Source organism: Lytechinus pictus, chromosome 15 (assembly GCF_037042905.1).
Source record: "Lytechinus pictus isolate F3 Inbred chromosome 15, Lp3.0, whole genome shotgun sequence".
NCBI lineage: Eukaryota > Metazoa > Echinodermata > Echinoidea > Temnopleuroida > Toxopneustidae > Lytechinus > Lytechinus pictus.
In genome coordinates, this window is record NC_087259.1 from 13,610,498 (window position 1) to 13,635,858 (window position 25,361).

Here is a 25,361-nt window from a genome sequence, read left to right on the forward strand (position 1 = left end):
CAGGCTGTTGTCACATATCTTCTGCACGAGACTAATGAAGCAAGCATTGGGAAAATTAGCTGTAAAGGGATTTTCATATCCTCCCCATCTGGTCTACTGATGTAATAAAAATGTGTTCAGACAAATTTTTATTTACATGACAGACGATTCATGTTTGTTTTTTAAAATGTAATTTATAATGATGAAAAAAAATGATAAATTATAATAATTATTGTATGTACATTCTTTGGTATCATGTTTGAGATTGAAAATTTACTTTGATTGAAAATGTTAACTGTTTTTGACTGGGAAAACAATAAATGGAATATATGGGGGCATGTTTACACTGTATTAAAAATGACATTGTGACCATTTTTTTTGGGGGGGTGATGATAAATCTGAAGAAAGATAAAGGAATTAAAATGATGATATAAAAGAGTGTTCACACAATTATTTTCAACCCGTGATTCTCAGCAAACTTTGTATTAGGCTTAACCTCATGAAAAACTTGAATAAAAAAGACTTAAAGGCAAAACGAACCTAAATTAAGTTTATGTATGACTTAGAAATATATCTTTCATGATTCTTGTTTTTATCTGGTCATTAGCTACACAAATTGAAAAACAGAGATTATGTTAAGTTTTATCCAATCAAGATAAGGTTACTTGGACTGTGCAGCGCATGGACATAATTGTGAAAAGATGGAAATTATCAACTATCTTGTACAATACAACTCTTTCATGTGCTAAACCTTGATGGTGTTGGATAATAAAACTGACATCATAATGCTGGTTTAACATACGTTGTTAAGGTAAACCATAACCAAGTCACTAACAGTTTACCAAACTAGACTAATATCAATTGTTTTTTTATATGGTTTATCTTTAAAATTCTATGTTTATCATGTCTCAATCATATGGTCATACCCATAAAGTTATATATGTACGATACACAGTGATAACACAATTTAAAATTTTATACAATGCTATTTACTATATGAACCTTACAGCACTTGCTTAACAGTTTAAGGACGTTCCACAGTTAAAGTGAAATCCATGACATTTTCACCAAACTTTGCACATAGATACTTTAGAACCTTAATATTCGAAATATGCAAAAATTAACATAGGTCCATGTGCTTGATTTTTTGCTATAGAGCTTCAAAGTTCACCCAAATTGACGTTCTTAAGAATTGCGCATTCAAAAGAATTTGGCATTTTTAGACCGCCCGAGATTACTACAATGAGTTTAAACCTCTATTTCTCAGTCAAAATACATGAAAAAATCATCAAATTTCGCAAGAGAGTTAATAATTGTATCGTTAGAAATGAAAATCTATTTATATTGCTATTTGTTTGCAATTTTAAGTTTAGCAGCACTGTCAGTTCTTAAAAATGGCGTAAAAGATAACAAAATCCCAATCTGAAAAATGTAAAATTTCAGTAACAAACTACAAACGTACAATAAATGCTGCACTTTATTCAAAATCCATGTCATTTTCACCAAAATTTGCAGAGTTGTAGAGGAAGGTATACCTATGAGGTACAAACATTAAAAAATAGAGGTTCATGTGCTTGTTTTTAAAGTATCAGCATTTTTATTAGAGCAAATTTGATTTTTAAAACACAAAAAATGCGCCGAATGCTTAGTATCTATGTGAAGAAAAAATCAAAACCACTCTACCATTTATTCAAACTCGGGGTAATATTCGTGATTCTTGGCAGCACTGCAGAGTAAAGTATTTTGAAATTGTAGAGAATCTTTTTTTGAATGGTCCATGGAATAATTCCGTTTTTAGCTTCATAAAATAACGCATCGGATCTACAGTTAAAGTGCAGAAGATGAGAAAAATCATTTCATACCCGCAGCTTAACCACCTGTTCATCCATTGTGACGTCAGCGCGCAGAGTGTAAACTATGCGCAGATCATAATGCGCACAAACATAACTGTGGAACGTCCTTAAACAGCCCTCCTTAATTTATTGAATTATATATCAAAAATTAAACTTTGTTGTTTAAGATTTTAAACACTTGTTTAAACCATTTTAACAACTACTGTATGGTTCATAGAGTATTAAACAGCAATGTTTAAAAAGTTTTAACAGTGTTTTTGCTATGTCGGAGGTGGCTTCAACCTGGACACATGCGTATCTTGGGCCTAGTTAAATATAATTGGCTAGCCTCTCTTAAGCCAATACTAGCGACAATTTACAGGACCCAAATGTCAGATACTCCACCCAACTCTGGCATGAATGTTCTACCCAAATTTGAAATGAAAATGAAAAAGCATCCTTTAAAAAAATGCAAATGCAATATTTCTTATATGTAAGGACTTTCATGTAGGTGTTCATCTCCATAAAAATAGACTTTTTAATGAGGTGTTTCTATCCTGTGAAAGGATATTTAAAGTGTTCCCCCCCCCCGCCCTTTTTACAATCCCTTCCAAGAATTAAATTTTCATAAACCAATGGAATCTAGTGTAAGTATCTGCAGTATCAGCCCATTCTTTGTCCTATTTCAAGAAACCATGCAACACTATTGTTTCTTTCTAGGTAAATTAAATTGGCTAGCCTCGCTTGAGCCAATACTACCAACAGTAACGTACATACTCGTAACACAGCAACCAAGGGGATTTTGTGCATCTTATTAGCAAACTACACTAATGAAACTTTGTACAGCTTCGATAGCAAGTATCTGTTCACTGATCAGTGAATATTATTTTCTTTCCAAATAAAGACTGAACCAACTAGGGAATATTACACCATGAAAAATTAAAAAAAATGCACTTTAGTCTACATGCTTTCAATCTTTTCATTTTAAGGATTTGAAATGAATCCATCGGCTGTGAATAGTGACCAGTTGAATATTGAATTTTAATCTTAGGGGTTAACTTTTAAATCTCAATAGTGCTAAATTCAAATCTATGAGCTTTATGTTTTAATCCACAAATGTAGGTTTACGATACAGTTCATGGCCATATGCAGACATTTTTCGGAGGGCAAAAAGGGTAATTTTTTTAAAAGAAACTTGAAAGCGAGGGAGCAAAGCAACCAAGCTTGTGATGGGGGTGCTTATTAATTTTCAAAGTTAAAATCAAGGATTTTGTGCATACTTTTTGTGAATTTTGTGAAAATTTTGTGTAAAAAAATGTATGTTTTCAAAGTTTTTAGGGGGGCAACTGCCCCCTACTTTAGGCAAAGTATCCTAAAGAAAATAGAAATATTAAAGATAAACAGTCATGCAATTTTTTAACCAATCATTTGTTGTATAGTGCTTGTAACTAGTTAACTTGTAACACTTGCCTAACAGTGCACATCAACATAAATCAAAGGTATTATTCACATTTTTGGATATCACTTTGCCAGAAATTCGCTTTCTTTTTCTTATGGTGATACAAACTCTTTATCCATGATGTATTCGTTAAAAATCTGTATTACATGCCCTCCTATAGAAAGAACACATGATCTACTGATAGATATGATAAAAGAGGCAGTTTAAGTTAAATATATACTAAAGTAATGGGGAGAGAGGTTCACAAGTGACATCACACATCTTTGTCGCATTGCCAATATGAGGATCTCCATAGCATTAGTGATCGCAATATTCAAATGCTCATAACTTTCTCATCATTTGTACGATTTTTCTCAAACTTTCGTTGATCTGTTTCTTTGATTTTCTGTTTTCACACAAGCTATCTTGTTCCAAAGGTTTCATTCTCCTTTATGGTTTTAAAGGTTTTAAAAAGTGTGTGAAGTTCAATAAAAACTACACATTGCAGCTATTCCCAAGTAATGACTGTTGAAACTAAAAACTAGAACATGATTCATTTTGGATGTGAAAGAAAGAAGGCTTTGGGTGGTTATCAAAAACATCTACCTTAGCTACTGTACATTGTATAAAAAAAGCATCAATATCAATTAAATAAATATGTAATAATGAAGAAATTGGAAGGAATGTTAAAGAAAGAAAACAATGAGACCCTAAGATAATTTCCTTAATATAAACATGCAGTTAACGCTGATACAAAAAATATGTATAAGTAATATTATATATTGCTTTGTGAGTGGATATTACATACAAGATATATTAAAGTGACCTAGATAAAAAAAATAAATTATCAAATTGTTCTCTTGTAACCTTGGTTTTGTTTCCCATAATATATCTGACACGAGAGATGATGAAGGTTGAAACAGTTTTATAGATTGGGCTCGTTTCATCTTATATACTGGTTACACATTGGTGAGAAAGCACTTAACTATCCAATTAACAATACAGGTCAGTTGAATTCTATCTATCGTATCAATATCATAAACAAAGCAAATTCCCTTCAAAAAGAGATTTAGATCGAGGTCGAGAGGACTCGACAGATGAATATATAAGATGCACATGTAGTTTTATGAACCAATGAATGTGCAATTATCTAAATTTGATCAGAGTAAACATTTTGGCATAAATGGATAACATGTATTTCCATAGTAGAATCATTCTTGTTTTTGTCCCAAATATATCATATTCCAATGGGCATGGGATTGCATAGAGCTATATCTTGTGTATAAGTTAATAGCGAAATTTACCAATGACTAGTGATCCATTTTATGAGGAACTACATCAACACCATTGAAAATCTGGAGTGTATCATTTACCACAAGAAAGGATCACCAGTCGTGTGCAAAGTCACTTGTACATATAACTTACGAACAGGTACCTGGCACCACGCAACTGGAAGTGAAATGGCAAAACAAGAAAGGGAAGACCAAAGATTACCTGGAAAGAACTGTTTCATGAAAGTGGTCAGCACTGACAAGTAGACTTCTCCGACAGTTATGAAAATACTTACCATGATTTTCTTATTTACGAGATAACTGGATATACTCATTTGATTTGCTAGTTCATTACGATTAACTTGCACGCCGAATAAAAGTACACAATTTTTCCTGCGCGCGCGCAGCATCTCCCTACGCACGCACTATCCCAAGATCATCACGCAAAAAGGCGTCCATTTCCTCTCATGAGCCTGAACGCAAGACATGTTGCCACGCAAGGCGAGGGGTCGGTGGGAGGGTTCAAATGAGTATATCCAGTTATCTCGTAAATAAGAAAATCATGGTAAGTATTTTCATAATTTACATCAATAACTGGGATATACTCATTTGATTTGCTAGACCAACACGGATTCAACGTGAAGGGAGGCATGTCTAGACTAAGAAAGTGCGTACAAAAATAGGGAGATGAAGACACGAAAGGTGGCTGCCTTAAGGACAGAGGAGGTAAATAAGGCCTCATGTGAAGAAAGGTCCTTAAGGACAAGGAATTAGAAGAGCGCCAAAAAGGCGGTCCTCAAGATGTCGTATACGACGATTTCATAGAAAGAGCCCAAGAAGAATGATACTATAATATCATGGGCCCTCGGCCTAGTGTCAGAAGGAGAACATCATCACCAACTGACTTGAGCAATGCATAAGTATGCAAAGCTTTGTACTGTAAATGGTTATATATAAACAGATACAGGAGGGATCTCGACTGATAGACAGACAAAAGATACCCTGAAAACCGACCCAAGAGGGAGTTAGTCAAGCGTCAAGAACGACCGACAGGTGCCATGACGGACTAAGCCATACAAGCTCAACGTTTGAGAAAAACTTAAGAGGTTGTAAGATTCGGATTGAAGGTATTAATCATCCGTAACCGGAGGGATGATAATTGCCGATGATCAAAAAACGATCCGATTTTGTTGAAAATTTCGACAAGAATCGTGATCGGAAGACTGAAACTTGTACGGTTCAGTTAGTGATCCATCAATCAATCTGAGAAGGTGACAGCGGGGCTAATAAAAGCCACGGTCAAGTCACCGGCTTAATAATTTAAGCCAAGCCGCAACCATGCAAACGTAAGGAATGCGAGATAACTCAGAAGCCCCCGCGTGGGAGAAGGCGCCCAGAATTCGATATCTGTCTCAAAAGCGTGAGGGCAGAACATCTGCAGAATTCTGATAGAGAGCTGTGGCAGGACGTTTCCAGCGGTCCGAAAAGGACATGGAACGACAGAGAGTAAGGTTGAAGTAAACCACTCGTAAGGCAGTCAATGTGTCGAGAAAGGCGACTGAGTGCCATTCTGTTAATAAGAAAATGCCACGGACCTGCTGTCTATGTAGAATAGAACAGTCTGGTCAAAGCAGCTCAAACGGGCGTGTCGGAGAAAAACGCGGCACGCATCACGACATAATAAGTGTGATAGAAAGCGGATCCCTTTTGTCCCGTACTAAATAAAACACCCGCCCGAGGGTGCAGTGCCCGCGGCGGGAGAGGTGGGCGGTGGTTTGGCTGAAGCCACCATCGCCGAGAGGGTCCGTAAGACTAGGCTACGATGGATGTCCGCTGAGCGGAGTAATCCCTAGTCGCAGCAGGCGTACGCCAGAGATGAGCTGGCGAACAATGTCTCTGTCATGATCTTACGTGTAAACGATGATCAAGAGATGTCGGTCAAGATGTTCTGAACCAACAGACAACGCCAGACATGATACCTCAACAGTTACGTTCCCGACGGAATCGAGTGAGGTAACAACGGCCCTGTCCTATCAAGGTTAGGGTAGGAAACTGGCTAAGAGTGTCTAAGTCCTCGCTTGACGAAACAAGCGGAGGAGAAAGGCGACTTGAGGAAAATAATCACCAATATTTCCCTGTCTGCGATGAGAACCAGTTGTTTACGAAAACAGCCACAAGGCCTGGTTTCTCTGGTGATCGCAAGGGCAAGCACCGCCGGCGCCGGTTGCAACAGCATGGAACAGTCCGATATCGGTAAGATAAGGAGTTCCGAGAAACTGCGGGGGGCGGCAAAAATGACGCCCTAAGCAGCGGGGGATGAGAATCTATGCTTCTAAAAGAAGAACTCCAGTGAAGTAAATCACTTTCATGGAGGGACTCATCCACAGTCGGCCCGAGAGAAAGCGGGTCGTGGTGATCGTGGTTAGACAGGCATAAGTATGCATACACACACGTATACATTTTATACATAAATGTATATCCACCACGATTACATCATCCTCGGTCACGCAGTGACCATGGTCACATACATAGCATGGAAGGAGGATGAAAGCAGCCTGCGAGGCGACTCAAGTGTGCCGATTGAAAAAGCTTCTAAAAAGAAGACAACTCGACACACGGGCACGGTAAATGCATAGACCGTAGCCCACTCCACACGAGGAAGCGGCGGAGACGCTCGCAAGCTTGACCCACATAGAGGGCAGTCTATCGGATAGACTGTTTGAGCTCGACCGATGGCCTGGTGGCGGACAGTTTGGTGTGAACTCGCCGACCCGGCACGGTGGGTGCGTCCAGGAAGTAGGCATAGAAATGCCGACAGAAAAAACCTGGGGCTTGAAACAAGCCTGAACGCACGCACACAGCCGACAATCTAAAGAGATATATGGCTGTTTCTTTCCACCGAGATGATGCTTACCCGACCGGGAAAGACTCGGGGAACAAGTTGTGAATGTCAACAGGAGGGGTATCTGGCGTATAAATAGCCGATTCCCTCCGGGCGTTCGGTGCGGGTGCTGCCGGCGGGGTCCGGGGGGACGACCGATGATGGCAGCTCGGGCAGGGCTCGCACGAGCCGCCCGAATACGAGACAAATAGGTTACAAAATAACCATAATGCACCGGGTGGTGAAGGCATAGCGATTATTAAGAATAGGAGAACTATTAATCGCCGTGACATTCAGATCCGATATTTATGCTCATAAGCTCGGCAGAGCTACGAGATAGTGAGACATACCGCTGAGCGGTGATGGTGCTAATATCGGAGTCGCCCTCACTACAGCGGCGATCGCTGGAGGACGGGTGTCTGTACTAGCCCTGACTCTAACCTTGTAAGGAAGAGAAGGAGTTAAAAGTAAAGACAGGGCACCCTTACTTTCGTATAGAAAGTGAGGTTCAGGCCAAAAGCTGACGGTCCCGTCGCCTGGGCGGACGGTCCGCGGGCGTGATAGGTTGCCCTCTCAAAAACAGCCAAACATTCTCATGAGAGAAGGAAGGCATGCGGTATGTTAGAAAATCTTACCTCCAATCTACAGGCCCGCCTAGGGGGTAGAATGGAGAGAGTTACCGCTGAAAGAGCCGTTGCCGAAAGCGATGCCCGGTCAAACTGTGAGGCTTGACGTAGAGGGCGAATTCGGGAGTACCTGCATATTAATGGGGGATACCCATGCAGGTGAACTCGCCGACGGCTCCCCGGAGTGCGGGCTGGCGGGAGAAACTCAATCCGCTCAATGCCCGTCACCGGCAATAAGACCGACAGAAAACAGTCAAGCGGCTGCAGCGACCAACCAGCGACATACGAGGGCTTGCCGACTTGCTGGGTGAGACCCATACGTCAGCAGCACCTGTGCATATCATGAAAACACCCTTGCGGGTGAAAAGGGCCGGCAATTTCAAAGAAAAGGGCCGGTGGCTGGTGCGAGGCTGTTGATAAGCCCAGCCGTCGCGTAGCGGCGGTCTGTAATGACGGAGAACACGAGGGTAAGAACCCGTAATGCTCGGGACGTGTTGATGCAACCTGTAAGGATGCAACGTCCAGCCGTCGGTCATCGAGAGCTTGCCGACATGTTGGCTTGAAAGCCGTATGTTGGAAGCACCTGCATGGAAACGGGGTCACCGTGTAGGTGAACAGCGTTTCAATAAAAGCCCGGCGTGAGAGGGCAGGTGACTGCTTGAACCGCACGGTGCTTAGCACGGCGGCTAAAGCTGACATGAAGCGGGAGTCTGGTGACATAATGGGGACGATGCCCGTATGTCGATAACACCTGTGTATTAGCGGGAATTTCCCTTGCAGGTGCGTGAGCCGGCGAATCATGAAATTGCCGGTGACTCTCCGAGGTATGAGATGGCGAATGTCTGCTTGGCCTGCCCGGTGCTTGACACGGCGGCTGAAGCTGACATGAAGCGTGGGGGAATTTACCCGCACTGCTCATGGGCGTGTGAAGCAACATGAGAGTTGCGACGCGTGACCCACAATTATCGGGAGTCTGGTGACATAATGGGGGGCGATGCCCGTATGTCGATAACACCTGTGTATTAGCGGGAATTTCCCTTGCAGGTGCGTGCGCCGGCGAATCATGAAATTGCCGGTGACTCTCCGAGGTGTGAGATGGCGAATGTCTGCTTGACCTGCCTGGTGTTTGACACGGCGGTTTTAGCTGACAGAGAGCATGAGGATAAAAATCCGTGATGCTCGAGGGCGTTCTGTTGTAACATGAAGTTACGACGCCTGACCATCGGCACAAGAATTAGAAAGAAAGGGTCTGCCCGCGAAGCGGGGTTAGCAACCTAGAATTTCTTCTTCTTCCTCTTCTATGCGGCCCCCGCCGGGGGGCAGAATAGGGCACAAGAGACAGGGGGACGTGATATCTCGCATGAGAAAAATCACCCAAATCTGATCAAGCCGTTTAGGCACATGAACGCTAATTCCACGGTTCCACCTTTAAGGGCACGTGGACGCGATTCCACAGTTCCACCCTGATCAGATAATCGTGAGAATGACGGAGTCGAGCTCACGTGTCTCTAGCGACTAGGGGCTGGTAGCCCTTTGCTAATGCTCCCTGAAGGAGACTGACAAAGCATCGAGCCTAGTCTGTGCCGGGAAAAGAGTCCCATGCTCTTAACCCGGACTTGATGGACCCGATAGCCGGTGGGTAAAGCAGCCCTGGAGGAGTGAAGTTTTCTATACTAGTACCACACTCCCCAAAATAGGTTCAGGTCCCGTCGAGGGAGCCTTGGCTATCACCTTTTCAGGCACGTGGCCGCTGCGCCACGGTTCCACCCTAAAACGCTCGGGTACGTGGGCGCGGTTCCACGGTTCCACCCTCTTGGGCACGTGGACGCAACTCCACGGTTCCACCCTCCTTTTTCCAAGGCACGTGGACGCAACTCCACGGTTCCACCCTTTATAGAGCCCATCGCAAAGGGTCTCACTCTCTTGCCCTCATACTCACCGCCGCTGATCACGGTAACAATAATACCATGTCTGGTTCTCTCCCAGCGGCAGGTTTGGAGTCATCAGGAGATGAGTCAAAAGAGCTCATCTACCTGGTAAGTTCTTAGCTGAAAGAACAAAAGGAGGGTCGAAAACAGAGAGGGGGCGGAGGGGTGGGTGGACAAGAAAGGTGACAAAGCAAGATCCTTATCAGAAATATTAATAATAAAATTAATAACTTCGGAAGAACAGGATCGACTTCTTAAACATGAGATCAAACAAAGTTAAGAAGCTGAAGTGAGAAAAAAAAACTAAGTTTTTTTTTTTTTTTTTTTTTTTTTTTTTTTTTTTTTTTTTAAATCAATTACACACGTAAACATGACGTTAATTAATTAAAAACAGAAATGTCTAAGTCCAAGGACGAAGAGCAGGATCAGCTAAGAAAAAAAAACACAAGGTTTTTTTTTTTTTTTTTTTTTGACAAGGGTCAAAAGAAATAAGTAAAGGAGCTGATCTGAAAGGAAGAAGTAAAAACTTACTTCCCTTAAACTGGAAAGCCGAAAACTCATTAGCGAAAACTTTTTTAAAGGACGCTAATAGAAAACAGGGGGGCTTCCCAAAAAATTTTAAGAGAAAAATTTTTTAAAGACAATAATAATTAAACAATTGATTAATTCATTAATTAATCAATCAATCAATTAATCAAACAAAAACAAAAGATTGATTGAGACAATCAACCAACTCACAAAGGAACAAGTTGAAAACAAGTTTGAGAACAAACAAGGACGACGCTCCTATCTGTCCCATAGCCTAAGCTGTGGGGAGGAAATAAAATCAATTCAATTCAAGACGAGGCAAAGGTGCAAGTCAAGAATAATAAAGAATTAAAAAGATTTGGCGTTGTATCAATGCCTGCGGCACGCAGGAATAGTGCGCGGAGCTACGGGTAAGGGAAGCGGAAGCAACCCGTCTGTGAGAAAACGAAACTGACGTTCGGAACTCACAAGTTTATTTAAAGAAAAACGTGAATAATAACACGAATGCTCCATGCACTATGATATAAATGAAATCAATCTATAGCCGAAAGGCAAAGGATTGAAATAGGCTGTAAATACATAGATAAATATGTAAACAACGGACACTTTTTATAGAAAAGTGGGAGTGTACTTAGCTAACGTCTGCTCACGGCGGCAGGCGAAAGTAAAAGAGGAAATGGACGCCTTTTTGCGTGATGATCTTGGGATAGTGCGTGCGTAGGGAGATGCTGCGCGCGCGCAGGAAAAATTGTGTACTTTTATTCGGCGTGCAAGTTAATCGTAATGAACTAGCAAATCAAATGAGTATATCCCAGTTATTGATGTAAATTACCATAGTAACAGTCAGAGGCCAGTGCCTCACAGCCAATCAAAACCAAGGACTTTACTGAAAATGTCAGAGCTGGCAATTTAGTCAGTGCTGACAACTTTCATGAAACAATCTCCTGGTAAAGAAGGAAAGCAGTACAGTTGATCTGAAGGAGAAGGATGGTCAGGACAGGAGGAAGTGGGAGGGAATGTTATTGGTAAAATTGGGGCCACCTCTTGTTCTAGTTTGGTCAGGCAAAAAGGTTTCGCTAATTTAGGCATAGTATGTAAAAAAAAATGGGGCCTGGATTACATATGGATTTTCAACCTTCTTCTTTCACTTCCTTCTCAGCTTCTGAACTTGTTATCTCTTGTCATGACCTCCTCTACAATTCTTCATGGAATTAAAGTGTTAAACCCCCGGGGGGGCCACTTCCATTGATGAGTGGATACCATGCGCGACCACGGGGCCTTGAAAAGAACCCTAAACACGTATTTTCCATATTCTGAAAATGCACCCCTTAACAAGTATTGGCGTGTGAAACCTTACCCTTAAAGGAGAATGAAACCCTTGAAACCAGCTGAATCCATATCAAAGAGAAAAATCAAAGAAACATATTGTTGAAAGTTTGAGGAAGATTGAATGAATAATAAGAAAGTTATGAGCATTCGAATATTGAGATCACTAGTGCCATGTAGATCCTCCCAACGGCAATGCGACCAAGATCTGTGATATCACACACGTACAACTCCCTCATTACTTTAGTACTTATTTCACTTATATTCTCACTTTTATAGAGTATATCACAAGGTGAGGTGTTCTCTTTATGAGATGACAAGTACAGAGGTTTCACAACATTATATCATTGATGAATCGTTTGTCATATGATTAGAATGAGCAAAAAGAGATGTTTTGGGGTATATTTTCAGTGTCCAAATGGGAGAGTTGTACGTGTGTGACATCACAGATCTTGGTCGCATTGCCAATGGGAGGATCTCCATAGCATTAGTGATCTCGACATTCAAATGCTCATAACTCTTTTATTGCTAGTCCTATTTTACTCAAAGTTTTGTTGATCTTATTCTTTGATTTTTCTGCTTTCACAAAAGGTAACTTGCTCCAAGAGTTTCATTCTCCTTTAACAAGTATTGGAAACAAATAATATTGGCAACTATTCCCAGAACTGAGCCCCTAAACAAGAACATCGATGTATTTTCCATATTCTGAAAATGCACCCCTTAACAAGTATTGGAAACAAAACGATACTCTTAGCAAGTATTCCCTGAAATGAACCCCTAAACAAGTACAGGGATATTTTATTGTTATGTCACGCGTCCGTCGGTCGTCGGTTTTACCTCAGTTTAGACACCATATTTTTGGTTTAGTACAGCCCCACCGTCCACACCTCGCGCAAATCGGACTCTAAACACGTAGTGTTGGGGCAAAAAGGACATCCTTTATAAAACATTTTGATTTTGTTTTATCATCCCCGCATATTTGACCCTAAACACGTATATTTTTCTGAGCGAAATAGATACCCTTTTTTCAATATTTTTGTGTTTTTGACACCCTTATCACGTTACTTACGTAACGTGCCCTATCTTGAAAAAGACATCCTTTTTACGTGTTTTTTTGGTCGCGCATGGTATCCACTCGTCAATGTAAGTGGCCCCCCGGGGTTAAACCTCAATTTAATAGGTTTGATGACTTTGTCTAGGTTTTCATGTAATATGTTAAGATGGACTGTGAGGCGATCGAGGAGAAGAGGGCGGATGGAAGGTAAAAAAGCGCTGTCTAGGTTCTCATGTCATATGTCATATAATAAGAGTGTGAGGCGATCGAGGAGAAGAGGGCAGACGGAAGGGAGAAGCGTGAGGAAATGTACATCTGAGAATGAAACAAATAGGCCGGGTCAAGTATGAAATTACAGTTATCATGATGCAAATCAATAACCATTGGAGGAAATGCTGATTGATATTTATAAGCGACAATGAATGTTCAGAAAAACAGTAACATTACTGATATTCTATTTCTTATTTCATACATGTATTTCAGACTTCCTGATCATTAAAAATAAAAAAATTGTATCTCTGTTGAGTCTTTCCAAAATGTTCTTAAAACCTATCTTTTTACTTCTTAATTTACTGGTGTGTTGGCTCAGTTGTTAGAGCGTCCGTCTCACAACCGGGAGACCAAAAGACGTTAAAAGATGGGAGTTGCTGCTACCCTGTTTGGGGTTCAACGATTAAAGGGATAGAGCCTCATCGATCTGGCGCTGCACAGCGGCTGCCTGGCCCATGATCGATTGGGCAAAGCAAATTTTCGGAGTATTTCATTTCATGTCTATTTCGAACAATAATATATGGATTTTCTTTTTTTTTCATCGATTTCCTTATGGGCCTTGTGCACTCGACAGAGTGGATTTGGTGTTTTGTTGTAAGTCACATGTATCATTATTATTATTATTATTAATAGTAGAATCATTGTTGCTTTTATATTCCAAAGGGCAAGGAACCTGGAAGTGACTAGCAATTAACAGGAAAGGGAAGAACAAAGATTACCTGGAAAGATATATGAAAGATTTAAAGCAGTTATTCTGGTCCAAAGGAAGAGACAAAAAAACCGGGGGCCTAATTGGAGCGGACTTACTGTAATAAGGAGGGTCCTCGGAACGGGCTTCGGAACTACAAATGTTTGTGAAAACGGGGGTCCTTGGAACGGGTCGCCTGCGTGTGCATCCCTATGGAACGGGCATACATGTATGTAGCTAGCCCAGCGGCACGGGCGCTTTTCACCAAAATTGCAGCTCATTGTGGCCAATCAATGCGACCGGAACGGCGTAACAAAAAATTTGCGAAGCTTTGGAGCGGATTTCTTTCTTCTTTTCTCTCGATAAGAAGAAAATGCTATGCTTCGGAGCGGCTTTCCTAGTTATATCATATACTGAGTGCCCCCCCCCCCCTGGGAATGAGGGGGTGTCATCATTAAGCAAATCAGTAACCTTTCATTGCCTAATTTACGAACTGGCATAGACATCCGCTGGTCTCCAAAACACGCTATTGAGATAATCACGTTCCATGTTTGGATGTTTATCAAACGCTCATAGCTATGTGCTTTAAAAAGAACCTAGAGCAATTATTAATACCAATTTAAAGAATAAATTGTATCCATTATGATATGCAAAGAAATTGCATGATTTTTTTTTGTAATATTTGGAATGAAGAGCAGGTAGGCATTTCAAAAACTGAAAAAAGGGGGCTTAGGTCCCCCGCATTTTTTTAGCAGCATAAACCATGTTTCGTAAATTCACTCAATGCTTATGCGCAACATCTAGGTCGTGTTCTTGACCTCTGTGCACCATTGCGGAGACTGCTGTAGTACAGAAACAATAGTTGAGGATGCTTTCTGAACTCAAAGGTGGGCGGTGTGCCCATTCATGCAAAATTTAAAAATGCTCTTATTCTTTCAATAATTAAGAATTTCAATCTGAAATTTGGTAACTCTATAGATTTAATCATGGACTTTCAGGATATGAAGAAAACAAATCAATTTAAAAAATATGATCAAAACTTAGGATAATACCAGTTCGTAAAATCATGTATGCTTTGTATGAGGGAAAATGATGACTAAAATAAATGAGGATGAATATTAATTAAAAAAACAGGAGACACATCACATTCACATGTATCGGATACATTTCGTCACGACTGTTAAACTATTGGAGGTGATCTCGAGCTTGAAACAAACATCAACAAGCTGATTAATGAACAAAATTTAGGTCAAGACTAATCTTCCAGCTGAATTATTTGTTAGGATGTTCATTACTGATGAAACCCCACAATGTACTGCTCGATTTTAGGCATGCATAAAGTTTAAAGGTGAATGAAACCCTTGAAACCAGTTGAATTTATATACAAAAGAAAAAAATCAAAGAAACCTATTGAATGAATAATAAAGTTATCAACATTTGAATATTGAGATCACTATTGCAATGTACATCCTCCAATTGGCAAAGCGACCAAGAGCTGTGATGTCTCACATGTACAACTTTCCCATTAATTTAGTACACATTTCATTTAAATTTTCTTATTTATCTAATCTTATGCCAAGATCAGGTTTTATTTTTTTAATGAAAAGACATGTAATACAGGTATCAAAACATTATATAATGGATGAATTGTGTGTCTTTTCACTAGAATGTGCAAAAAAGAGATGTTTTGGGGTATATTTTCATTCTCAAAAGGTGAGAGTTGTTCAAGTGTGACATCACATCTTGACTGCATGAATAATAATGCTAATAATGATAATAATAATAATAATAATAATGATAATAATGCTAATCCTAATAATAATAATAATAATAAAAATAACAATAACACCACTACTACTACTACTACTAAATACTACTACTAATAATAATTATAATAATTTGTAATACGCCAAATCCACTCTGTAGCGTGCCCAAGGCTAATTGGAGAATCTCCAACAGCAGTAGTGTTCTTGACATTCAAATGCTCAAGACTTTCTTCTCATGTCTTCAATATTACTCTGTTTGTTTATCTTATTCTTTCATTTTTCAGCTTTCACATGAGCTACCTTGTTCTGTTGGTTTCACTCTTGTTTAATTTACTCATGGCTTTGTGTATGTTATTCGCATCTTGTCGTGGACATACCTCCTTGAAACACAAATCTTCATGGGAAACTCTGCTTTTCATCTTCAAACCCACTCTTTTTCAATAAATTACACTCAATATCCTCTTGTTTTGACTTCTGTTGAAACCATAAACACACTACTCAAACCAACGATCTCTATATTGAGGCATCACAAAGGTGAAAGTCACTTACAGTCGGCTGGATTCCTTGGCCTTCTTAGCTGGGATGCCATCCACCACAAGGGGGCGCTTGTCATCATCAGGATAGCAGAAACAACAACTAAGGCAGTAAAATTTTGAGCTCTTCATATTCCACACATTATATTTCTTCACAAAGTGGTGTAATTTTTTGTTCACAGTTTTCTTCTTAGTCTTGTAGGTGACATCATCAGGCCTGATAATTACGATAAATTCTTAGGGTACACTCTTCCATTTATCATACTGTCAAATTAATTTGATGGTGTTTGAAAATTGCCTATATCAAGATGATTTTTCTGATCATTAAAAACAAACAACATACGCTTGATATTCCTTTCAAAATATTAAAGTTGTAGTGATTGTAATTTGTGTTTGTGGCAACTTGAAAACATTTTGATGGAAAGAAAATTTCAGTTAGCTGGCACTAAAATCCTCCTGAAACTCATTAGCGCGATTCGTTGGGTGGGTATAGTTCTAGATTTATAAGGTTCATTCTCTGGAAGATCAACCAAATCAAGCCTAATTAATTAGCCATTAGTCCTTAGGCACTTGGAACTGGGATGGTTGCTCCAACAGTTTTAACCAGAGGCAAATGAATAATTAGTCAACATTGACGCAGGGAAAACAATCCACATTAACCCTGGAAAACAAGCACTCTTGTGTTGTAGAATCTGTTCTCTTTGGAAGTTAGGTTCAAAGTCTCAGCTAGATCCAAGTCTCAGACTGGTGTTGTAAAATTAAAAGAAGATTTTATAGTCCTGGAATGGTGCTGTTATGGTTGTAGAATATTCAAAGAAGAAAAGGAACTGCCTAAGATCTGGAACTCCTGAAGAGAATACAATCATACTTCACTAGAATGCTTAGCTCTGCCTCGTGTTGGAATAGATCTACCTTTTTTCAATCCAGGAAACAAAGTCTCTCACGTTATAAGTTCAAATAAGTTGCTCGCAAGAATCAACCGTCTCTTTAGGACCAAACTCCTCTTTGGCCTGCAACTGAATCTAACTAAATATCCAGCAAAATTTGGAGACTGTTCTCCACGGTCGTCATATACGTCATATACGAGGAAATCACCTAGGTGTCCTATGAGGATACACCTGCAGTTTGAAAGTTGTACATGCAGGTCTTAAGAACAGTTCAGTCCCCTGGCATATATAAACATCCAACTCCCTGTTAATACCATGACTTGCAGTTGCATACAGTATGCCCTTCTAAGGCATCTAGAAGATGACCAATGGAGTTCCTATATTCCTCCATTACAATGAGCAGTGTTTACTATCCAAACTGCCCATTGATAGGTGTGTTTTGGGTGATGTGTTTGAAGAAAGGATTATATCTGGTTGGTCTGAGGGTACCATCAGATCTATGGATTCTTTCTTGTATTCTCTGATATCTATTCTCTCTCTCTTCCTTCCTTAATTTCTCTATCTCTTTCTTCCTCACTCACTCAGAGTCCTCAAACCTTTTTAGTTCTATTTTCGAAGCAGATAGTATATCAAACATACAGGATATTCTAATATTTTTGTCCATTTGGGTACAAGTCAGTCAGTCAGTCTGTCTGTCTGTTCTATCTATCCATCTATCTATCTATCTATCTATCTATCTATCTATCTATCTATCTATCTATCTATCTATCTATCTATCTATCTATCTATCTATCTATCTATCTATCTATCTATCTATCTATCTATCTATCTATCTATCTATCTATCTATCTATCTTTTTTGTTTCCATCCATCCATCAATCTATTTATTTATTTATCTATCTATCTATCTTTTTTTGTTTCCATCCATCCATCTATTTATCTGTCTGTCTATATGTCTATTAATTTCACAGATACCAAATTACCAAAAATAAAATTATAAGCACCAATTTTTATTCTATCAATGCACATGGTGTTTACATTTTACTAGCTTTCTGGTTAATATCATAATCTAAGGGCCGGGCTAATGGCAACCTATCAATTCTCTCTGTGAATTCACAATTAATGCGTCAACGACTGGAGAAAATTTGATGCATGGCCTTACCTGGAAGATTGATTCGAACCCATCACAGTATCACAACATTGTAATGGTTCATGCAAGTTCCATCAAATAACTTGTGAGTACACACCACTGATGTAGTAGATCAATAGCAATCATGTGCTGGTCCAAATATGCATGTAAATCTGATACGTTAAACTACAATACTTGACAGGCACAGTCAGTATAGGTAAATGTAGCTGACGAGAAAAGACAGTTTGCAGGTTTGACAGGCAGCATTCAATGGAAACTATACTAAACCGATTACTACAACATGATCTCTAGATATTTTTTTTATTTATTTATCATATAGCTCTGTCCTTGGATTCTTTATTCTGCATGCACTTTGAGTGGAGAAAAGGTTTGCTTGGAAAAAGATATGAAAAGGGTTATTCAGGTTTGAAATATATGCTGGTATACTTGACAAAAGACAACAATGTAATGTGATAGGATGCCTGCTTACCGGTATACATCAGAAAAAGGTTAGGGAGAAAGAGAGGGAGGGTGGTGGATCTGACAAACATATACATGTACTGGTATATTTTAAAAGAGGAGAATATATGGTCAATATTCACTTAGGTGACATGTGTGTGATCAAAGTGGATTGAATCAGTGGTCCATATACCCAAATTCCCTAGTGCGCAATTAATAAAGGACGTCTGGAAGTTAGTCAAATATTTTTCTGGGATATTTGACTGTTATTTAGACCAATGTGGGAGGGGACCCTTTCCCCTGTACACTTTAAACAATATTGCGATAAGCTATCATATATTTATTGCTTCTTAGAAAGTCATGTGCATCTTTTGGTATTAGGTTAGAAGCATTCAGGAATTATCTATATAACCCAAACTTTATCAAACAAAAATTGTTAAAGGCTGGGTTAGAGTTGGCCATGATATTATATGGAAATATTAAATTAACAATGATTAAATTAGCATAACTTGTCACAATCTATGATCAAAGTGTTTTGTTTCAAGTGAAAACCTGAAGGTATACTATTTACACCTCTACAAAATATTTGTTAAATCAGAAACGTTTTGCCAAAGATTTGGAGGAAGAAGTCAAACTAACCACCCATACCCCACACCCCCCCCCCCCTGTAATCTAAGCTTTGAGACAGCTAATTGAAATTAAGGCTGAGCATGAAAGCTAAGGTACAAACAAAGTTGTAACACACAATCAAAGAAAGGTTTGGCTAGACACACATTTGAAAAATAATAGAAATTCAATGAAAAGAACATTTACATGTCCAAAGAGAATATAAAAGTGGAAGAACAAATCATAAAGCTATAGGCCCGAATTCATAAAGGTGGTTTTGGAAACCATTGGTTGAACCCATGGTTTATGTAGATTTCCTGCATAAATTATGCCTATTTACCGCATATATTTAAAAATGTCCAATGCTGATGCACGCTTTTGTCACATTGCGCAAACTTGACGCCTGTTGCCATGGTTATCCATGCTATTTCATTCATGACTCCACTGTTTTGTATTAATGAGTCCACTCTTTAAACAGTGGAGTCATGAATGAAATAGCATACTTATCCATGGCAACGGGCCTCAATTTGGCACAATGTGACAAAGGCGTGCATCAGCATTTGACACTTTTCAGTATATGCGGTAAATTAAGCATACTTTATACAGGAAATCTGCATAAACCATGGGTTCAACAAGTGGGTTTTCGAGCCACCTTAGTGAATTTGGGCCTTAGTGTTCCAATGCGACTTACTTGTACCAGCAGATGAAGGCAATGGCAACACCTATGATTGCTACAGCAACACAGCCAACAACAATCACTGCAATAAGAAAAAAAAAACAGAAAAAACAAAGAATATATGAATTATGGAAGATTGACAATGAAAAATGAAAATCCATATTTTATTGTTCGAAATAGAAATAATACTCTGAAATTTCATTTTCCCAATTGATCGATATGCAGTGCCATCTCACTGTTGCTCTATCTCTTTGAAAGACAAACGGGGTAGAAGCAACTCCCATCTGTTATCATTTTTTGAATATTCATATTGCATAAACTTTAGGATTCATTTCTCAGACAGGAGCCTGATTTTTATCAAGTTATTCAGAACAATATTTTGAGAATATTATCTCAAAGATAAGTATTCATACTGCATTCTATTCTGCTTAACCTGCTCTTAAGAAGAAATCCAATAATTTCAATTCATATTTCTTGAATGGCGCCCTCTTGTGGAATTTACCAGCCTGCACACTGCAGGGAAAATGCTCTTACTTCACAACACAGTTGTTTGGCTAACGACGATTTCCCTTTGATCTCGAAATGCCTACCATATGTTACATGAATATCAAGGGTTATGTAAAAATATTTTCAATCTTACCCTTAGAAAATTTACAATTTAATGTTTTGATGACAGCTTTCATAAATTTGGAATTAAAGCAGCAGATCTATAGAATTAGTGTCTGACATTAATGAACTGGATTAACATGTACACAATATGGTGCTTGCATTTATGTCTGCAAAGCTACTGTGCTTATATATACTCTATATCCTGGGTATTGATAGGAAATCAAGGATTGCTCAATATTGTTCAGATGTGATATCGTGACCAATCATAAAATGATGGGGTCTTTGTTTGAAAATCTAAGTTTCAAAGAACAATTTAATCCCCAAAAATTGGGAATGTTAAAAAGTACAGTATAGGATAAGAGAATGAATATCATCAGCAAAATTACATGTAAATAGACTCTTCTATGTTTTTCTTTATGTTTATGTCAAAAACAAGATGATATTAGTAACGGTAGTCAATTGAGCAGGGAAAAGTCTCAACAGCATTGGGATAGGATTTATTAGTAATTTTTCTTTTTTTCATTTTAAAAATATAATTATAAATTACACTGATTAGGTGTAAAAAAATAATTGAGTTTGTAGAATAACAAGTATATGTTTAGTGTAGTCACAAAAACTCTATCAGTAAGCTACTAATTAAGCATGGACAAAATACACTCAGTTACATTGAATGGTAAAATATAAACTATTAATTATAATTTTTTTTTTTTTTAGTTTATACAATGCCATATAATGTATATCCCTTTTCCTCAATTTTTTTTAGTTCACTATTGATAAATTTGTGGCTCACATACAGGTGACAGTGGTAAAGTTTTCTATTCCTTTGTCAAATACAAGTTTGCAAACTTCATATTGTGTAAGTTCTTGGTCAATTTGGCACTCATTTTATCTGTAAAGGGGAATACATTAAATACGCATTAGTTCTTTCAACTCCCTGCAGCTGCAATAACTGGGTATAATCCTGGATGCATCATTAGGCACGTATTATTTTTTATCCTATCTTTTGCAGTAAACCACAACAAACCGTCATAGTGACCAAAACCGCGGGATTAAAATCACGTTTACCTATAAAAAGAAAACTGAGATATTATACTCTTATACTTATACTGCATATTATATTCTGACTCCGAGAAGAAAAGTATGTAGGAAAAAAACCTAGCATCTAGGAATAGGTGGTCCCTTTAAAAAGCATAATTACAGAAATCAGTGGTACATGGGTTAAACAAACTTTGAATTTAATGGATAATAGATAAACTTACAGATGAATTGCCATTCTGCTAACAAGATAACACTGCCATTGTTCTGAGCCTGGTGTGCTTGAACGTCCGCATTAGATTCCTGGAAGTCATCGCTGGGGAAGGTTTCTTCATTATCATCAGGACCTGATAAAACATTATTTAAAAAAAAGATAAATGAAGTTGTAAACCATGTCACACCTAGTGGCGGAATTAGGATTTTTTTTTTAAATAGGGGGACAAGTGGGTGGCAATTTATAATTGTTTTTCAATCTAATTATTTATTTTATATTTTATTCATTTTTAAAAATTTCTTTCTTTTAGGGGGGTTGAGGCGCAATTATTATTTTTTTTAGTTTTCAAAATTTCTGGGGGGAGCAATGATCTTGACCGCCCAATGACCCCCCCCCCCCCCCTTGGTGCCGCCACTAGTCCATACAGTCACACCTCCCCCAGTGCCCTAATCTCAATGAGCAATGTAGCTAAAAAGATGTGATTGGCTGCAGATAGGAACGCTCTGCAATGTTCCAAGTTCAGGCAAAATATCTGGCATTCAATCCCGGGGGGGCCACTTCCATTGACGAGTGGATACCATGCGCGACCACGGGGTCTTGAAAAGCACCCTAAACACGTATTTTCCATATTCTGAAAATGCACCCCTTAACAAGTATTGGCGTGTGAAACCCTACCCTTAACAAGTATTGGAAACAAATACTATTGGCAAGTATTCCCAGAACTGAGCCCCTAAACAAGTACAGCGATGTATTTTCCATATTCTGAAAATGCACCCCTTAACAAGTATTGGAAACAAAACGATACTCTTAGCAAGTATTCCCTGAAATGAACCCCTAAACAAGTGCAGAGATATTTTGTAATGTCACGCGTCCGTCGGTCGTCGGTTTTACCTTTAGACACCATTATTTTGGTTTAATTACTACGGCCCCATGCACCTTCCACACCTCGCGCAAATCGGACTCTAAACACGTAGTGTTGGGGCAAAAAGGACATCCTTTATAAAACATTTTGATTTTGTTTTATCATCCCCGCATATTTGACCCTAAACACGTATATTTTTCCGAGCGAAATAGATACCCTTTTTTCAATATTTTTGTGTTTTTGACACCCTTATCACGTTACGTACGTAACGTGCCCTATCTTGAAAAAGACATCCTTTTTACGTGTTTTTTTGGTCGCGCAAGGTATCCACTCGTCAATGTAAGTGGCCCCCCCGGGCATTCAATGGTGCATGTACATGATGGACATATGGGAAGAAGGATGGGATTGTGAATGTAAAACAAATATATTGTTGTTTGACCAAGTCATGTACATCAAAACGGATTCAATCAGAGAGGAAATGGAGAGAGTAAATTGAGAATTATTTCATATTTCCCACAAAAGCCTTCAACATCATCACACCCGTACCAAACAATATGCATGTACATACACCTGTGAATCAATGGCCCGAATTCACACAGGTGGTTTTAAAAACCAACGGTTGAACCAAAGGTTTATGCACATTTTCCTGTATGAATAACGCTCAATTCACAGCGTATACTAAAAAGTGTTCAATGCTGATGCGTGCTTTTGTCAGTGAGCCACATAGATGCCTGTTTCCATGGTTAAGCACGCTATTTTATTAATGAGTCCACTGTTTGAAGAGTGGACTCATTAATTCAAAACAAATTTTAAAAAAATTGGCACACTGTGACAAAAGCGTGCATCAGCATTGGACACTTTTCAGTGTGCACGGTAATAAGTATAATCTATACATGAAATCTGCATAAACCATGGGTTCAACCGATGGTTTTCAAAACCATCTTTGTGAATTCGGGCCAATGTGTTTGGTTTCAATCTCCATATAAAGCATTTTAAAAAATTCAAAAGTGCACGCTGAAAGAGAACCCATATAAACCCTCCCAAATTTTGTGTGTTTATATCCCCCCTCCACTGCTTTGTTTATTTCTAAAATGTGATTGAGAAGAGAAATACTTTTTTCCAATATCAGCTGAATATGAGAAATTGGATTGTGATGAAACCCACTGTTCATTTACAGTTAATATCACAATTCATTCTCAGGTCCATGTATAGTATATGAAGGACAGAGTAAAAATATATTGAATTTCGACTCATTTGTGAATTAGGGGCTTTACATCTGTGATAAAAGTAGATATATTACATACAGTATATGCACATTACATAGGCCTATATACAATCTGTACGTAACCCTGCACCCTTGTGAGATTCTCTTTGTTCTGTTAAAACGGTCTTGATTCCCATTTTGGCATAATGAGTCTTTGCAGTACCATGAGTCATAAGTACAGCATTGTTAAAGTCATCATCGAGCTCTAATAATAATAATAAAGCAATTTTCAATGTAAGGATGAGAATCCAGAGTAATAACATAAGGCTGAGATATGATTTTGAATAGGGATGCATGGATGCAGAAATTCAGGGAGGGTGTGGAATATACAGTTATAATTATCCTTCCACGAGGCCTTTATCTCCATCTCCTACACTCCATCTTGGAATAATCCTATAAAATTATTTATAAAGTTGCAAACAGCATGAGGAATCAGAAAAAGGGATCTGCATACATGTAGTTGCCAAAAAAATTGTCTGGAATCCGATTTTTAAAAACATAATAGAAGACCTGAATCATTATTTGTTACTTACTTCCTCCGACACCTCCTTGACCAGCTGTATCGGCCTGGTTTCCTTCAGCTCCTACATCGGCCTCGGTCTCCTGGTTGGCTCCAGGAGGAGACTGACCATCAGCGGGAGGGGGAGGAGGAGGAGGAGGCTGCCCATTACCTGTATCCACTTCTATACCATCAGTACCTGTAAGAAGATAACAAAAATAAACAATGGTATAAATAAACTAGAGATCATTGTAGACAGGCTCCTGGTTGGCTCCAGGAGGAGACCGACCATCTGCGGGAGGGGGAGGAGGAGGAGGCTACCCATTACCTGTATCAACTTCTATACCATCAGTACCTGTACGAAGAGAATAAAAATAAACAATGGTACAGATCATAGAAGATATACTTCTGGTTCACTCCTGGTTGGCTTCTGGTGGAGGGGGAGTAGAAGTCTGTCTGTTACCTGTATAAACAAGTTTCCATACCACTAGTGTCTTGAGAAAGCATAAAGAGTACTATCAATATACATATATGGATTATAGTAAGAGATTCTAGCTCCTGGTTCACTCTTGGTTGGCTCCTGGAGGAGACTGGTCATCTGCTTGAGAAGAAGACTGCCAGTCTGGCCTCTTACTGGTATCAACTTTTGTATCATTGGAACCTAGATGAAATCTGGATATTATGGCTGGTGGAGCCTTTGGTTCCTGGAAGAAACATACCATTTACTGGAGAAAGAAGAGTTATATTATGTATTGAGATTGATGAATTCATAAAACAGGACACTAGGTTTAGAATTACTCAAGAAGATAAACCATTTCCTGGAGAAGAACTACCAGAAGAGTGGAACCGGTTGCCTGCTGATATGAGGAACTGTACAACTCTTTATCGGTTTAAAGTACAATGTAAAAGATATCTCTTTGATAATCTGGGTTAAATCTAGTATAGAAAATGTTGTTCTATAAAACTATGAGTTATCATGTAGCTGGCCAGCCTAGTCGTGT

At 38.8% G+C, this 25,361-nt stretch overlaps 1 protein-coding gene across 1 annotated transcript in view; it reads right to left on the minus strand.

Moving 5' to 3' along the window:
• LOC129277307 (protein cab-1-like) overlaps window positions 1–25,082 on the minus strand; it is a 48,975-nt gene extending 23,893 nt beyond the window's left edge. The window contains exons 1-5 of the mRNA XM_064109997.1: window positions 24,995–25,082; window positions 24,689–24,715; window positions 24,395–24,559; window positions 21,746–21,868; window positions 19,893–19,959 (exon numbers count right to left, since the gene is read on the minus strand). Of these exons, the coding sequence (XP_063966067.1) occupies window positions 19,893–19,959; window positions 21,746–21,868; window positions 24,395–24,559; window positions 24,689–24,715; window positions 24,995–25,082 (470 nt within the window). The remainder of the gene's footprint in view (window positions 1–19,892; window positions 19,960–21,745; window positions 21,869–24,394; window positions 24,560–24,688; window positions 24,716–24,994) is intronic.
• Window positions 25,083–25,361: the final 279 nt, after the last annotated feature.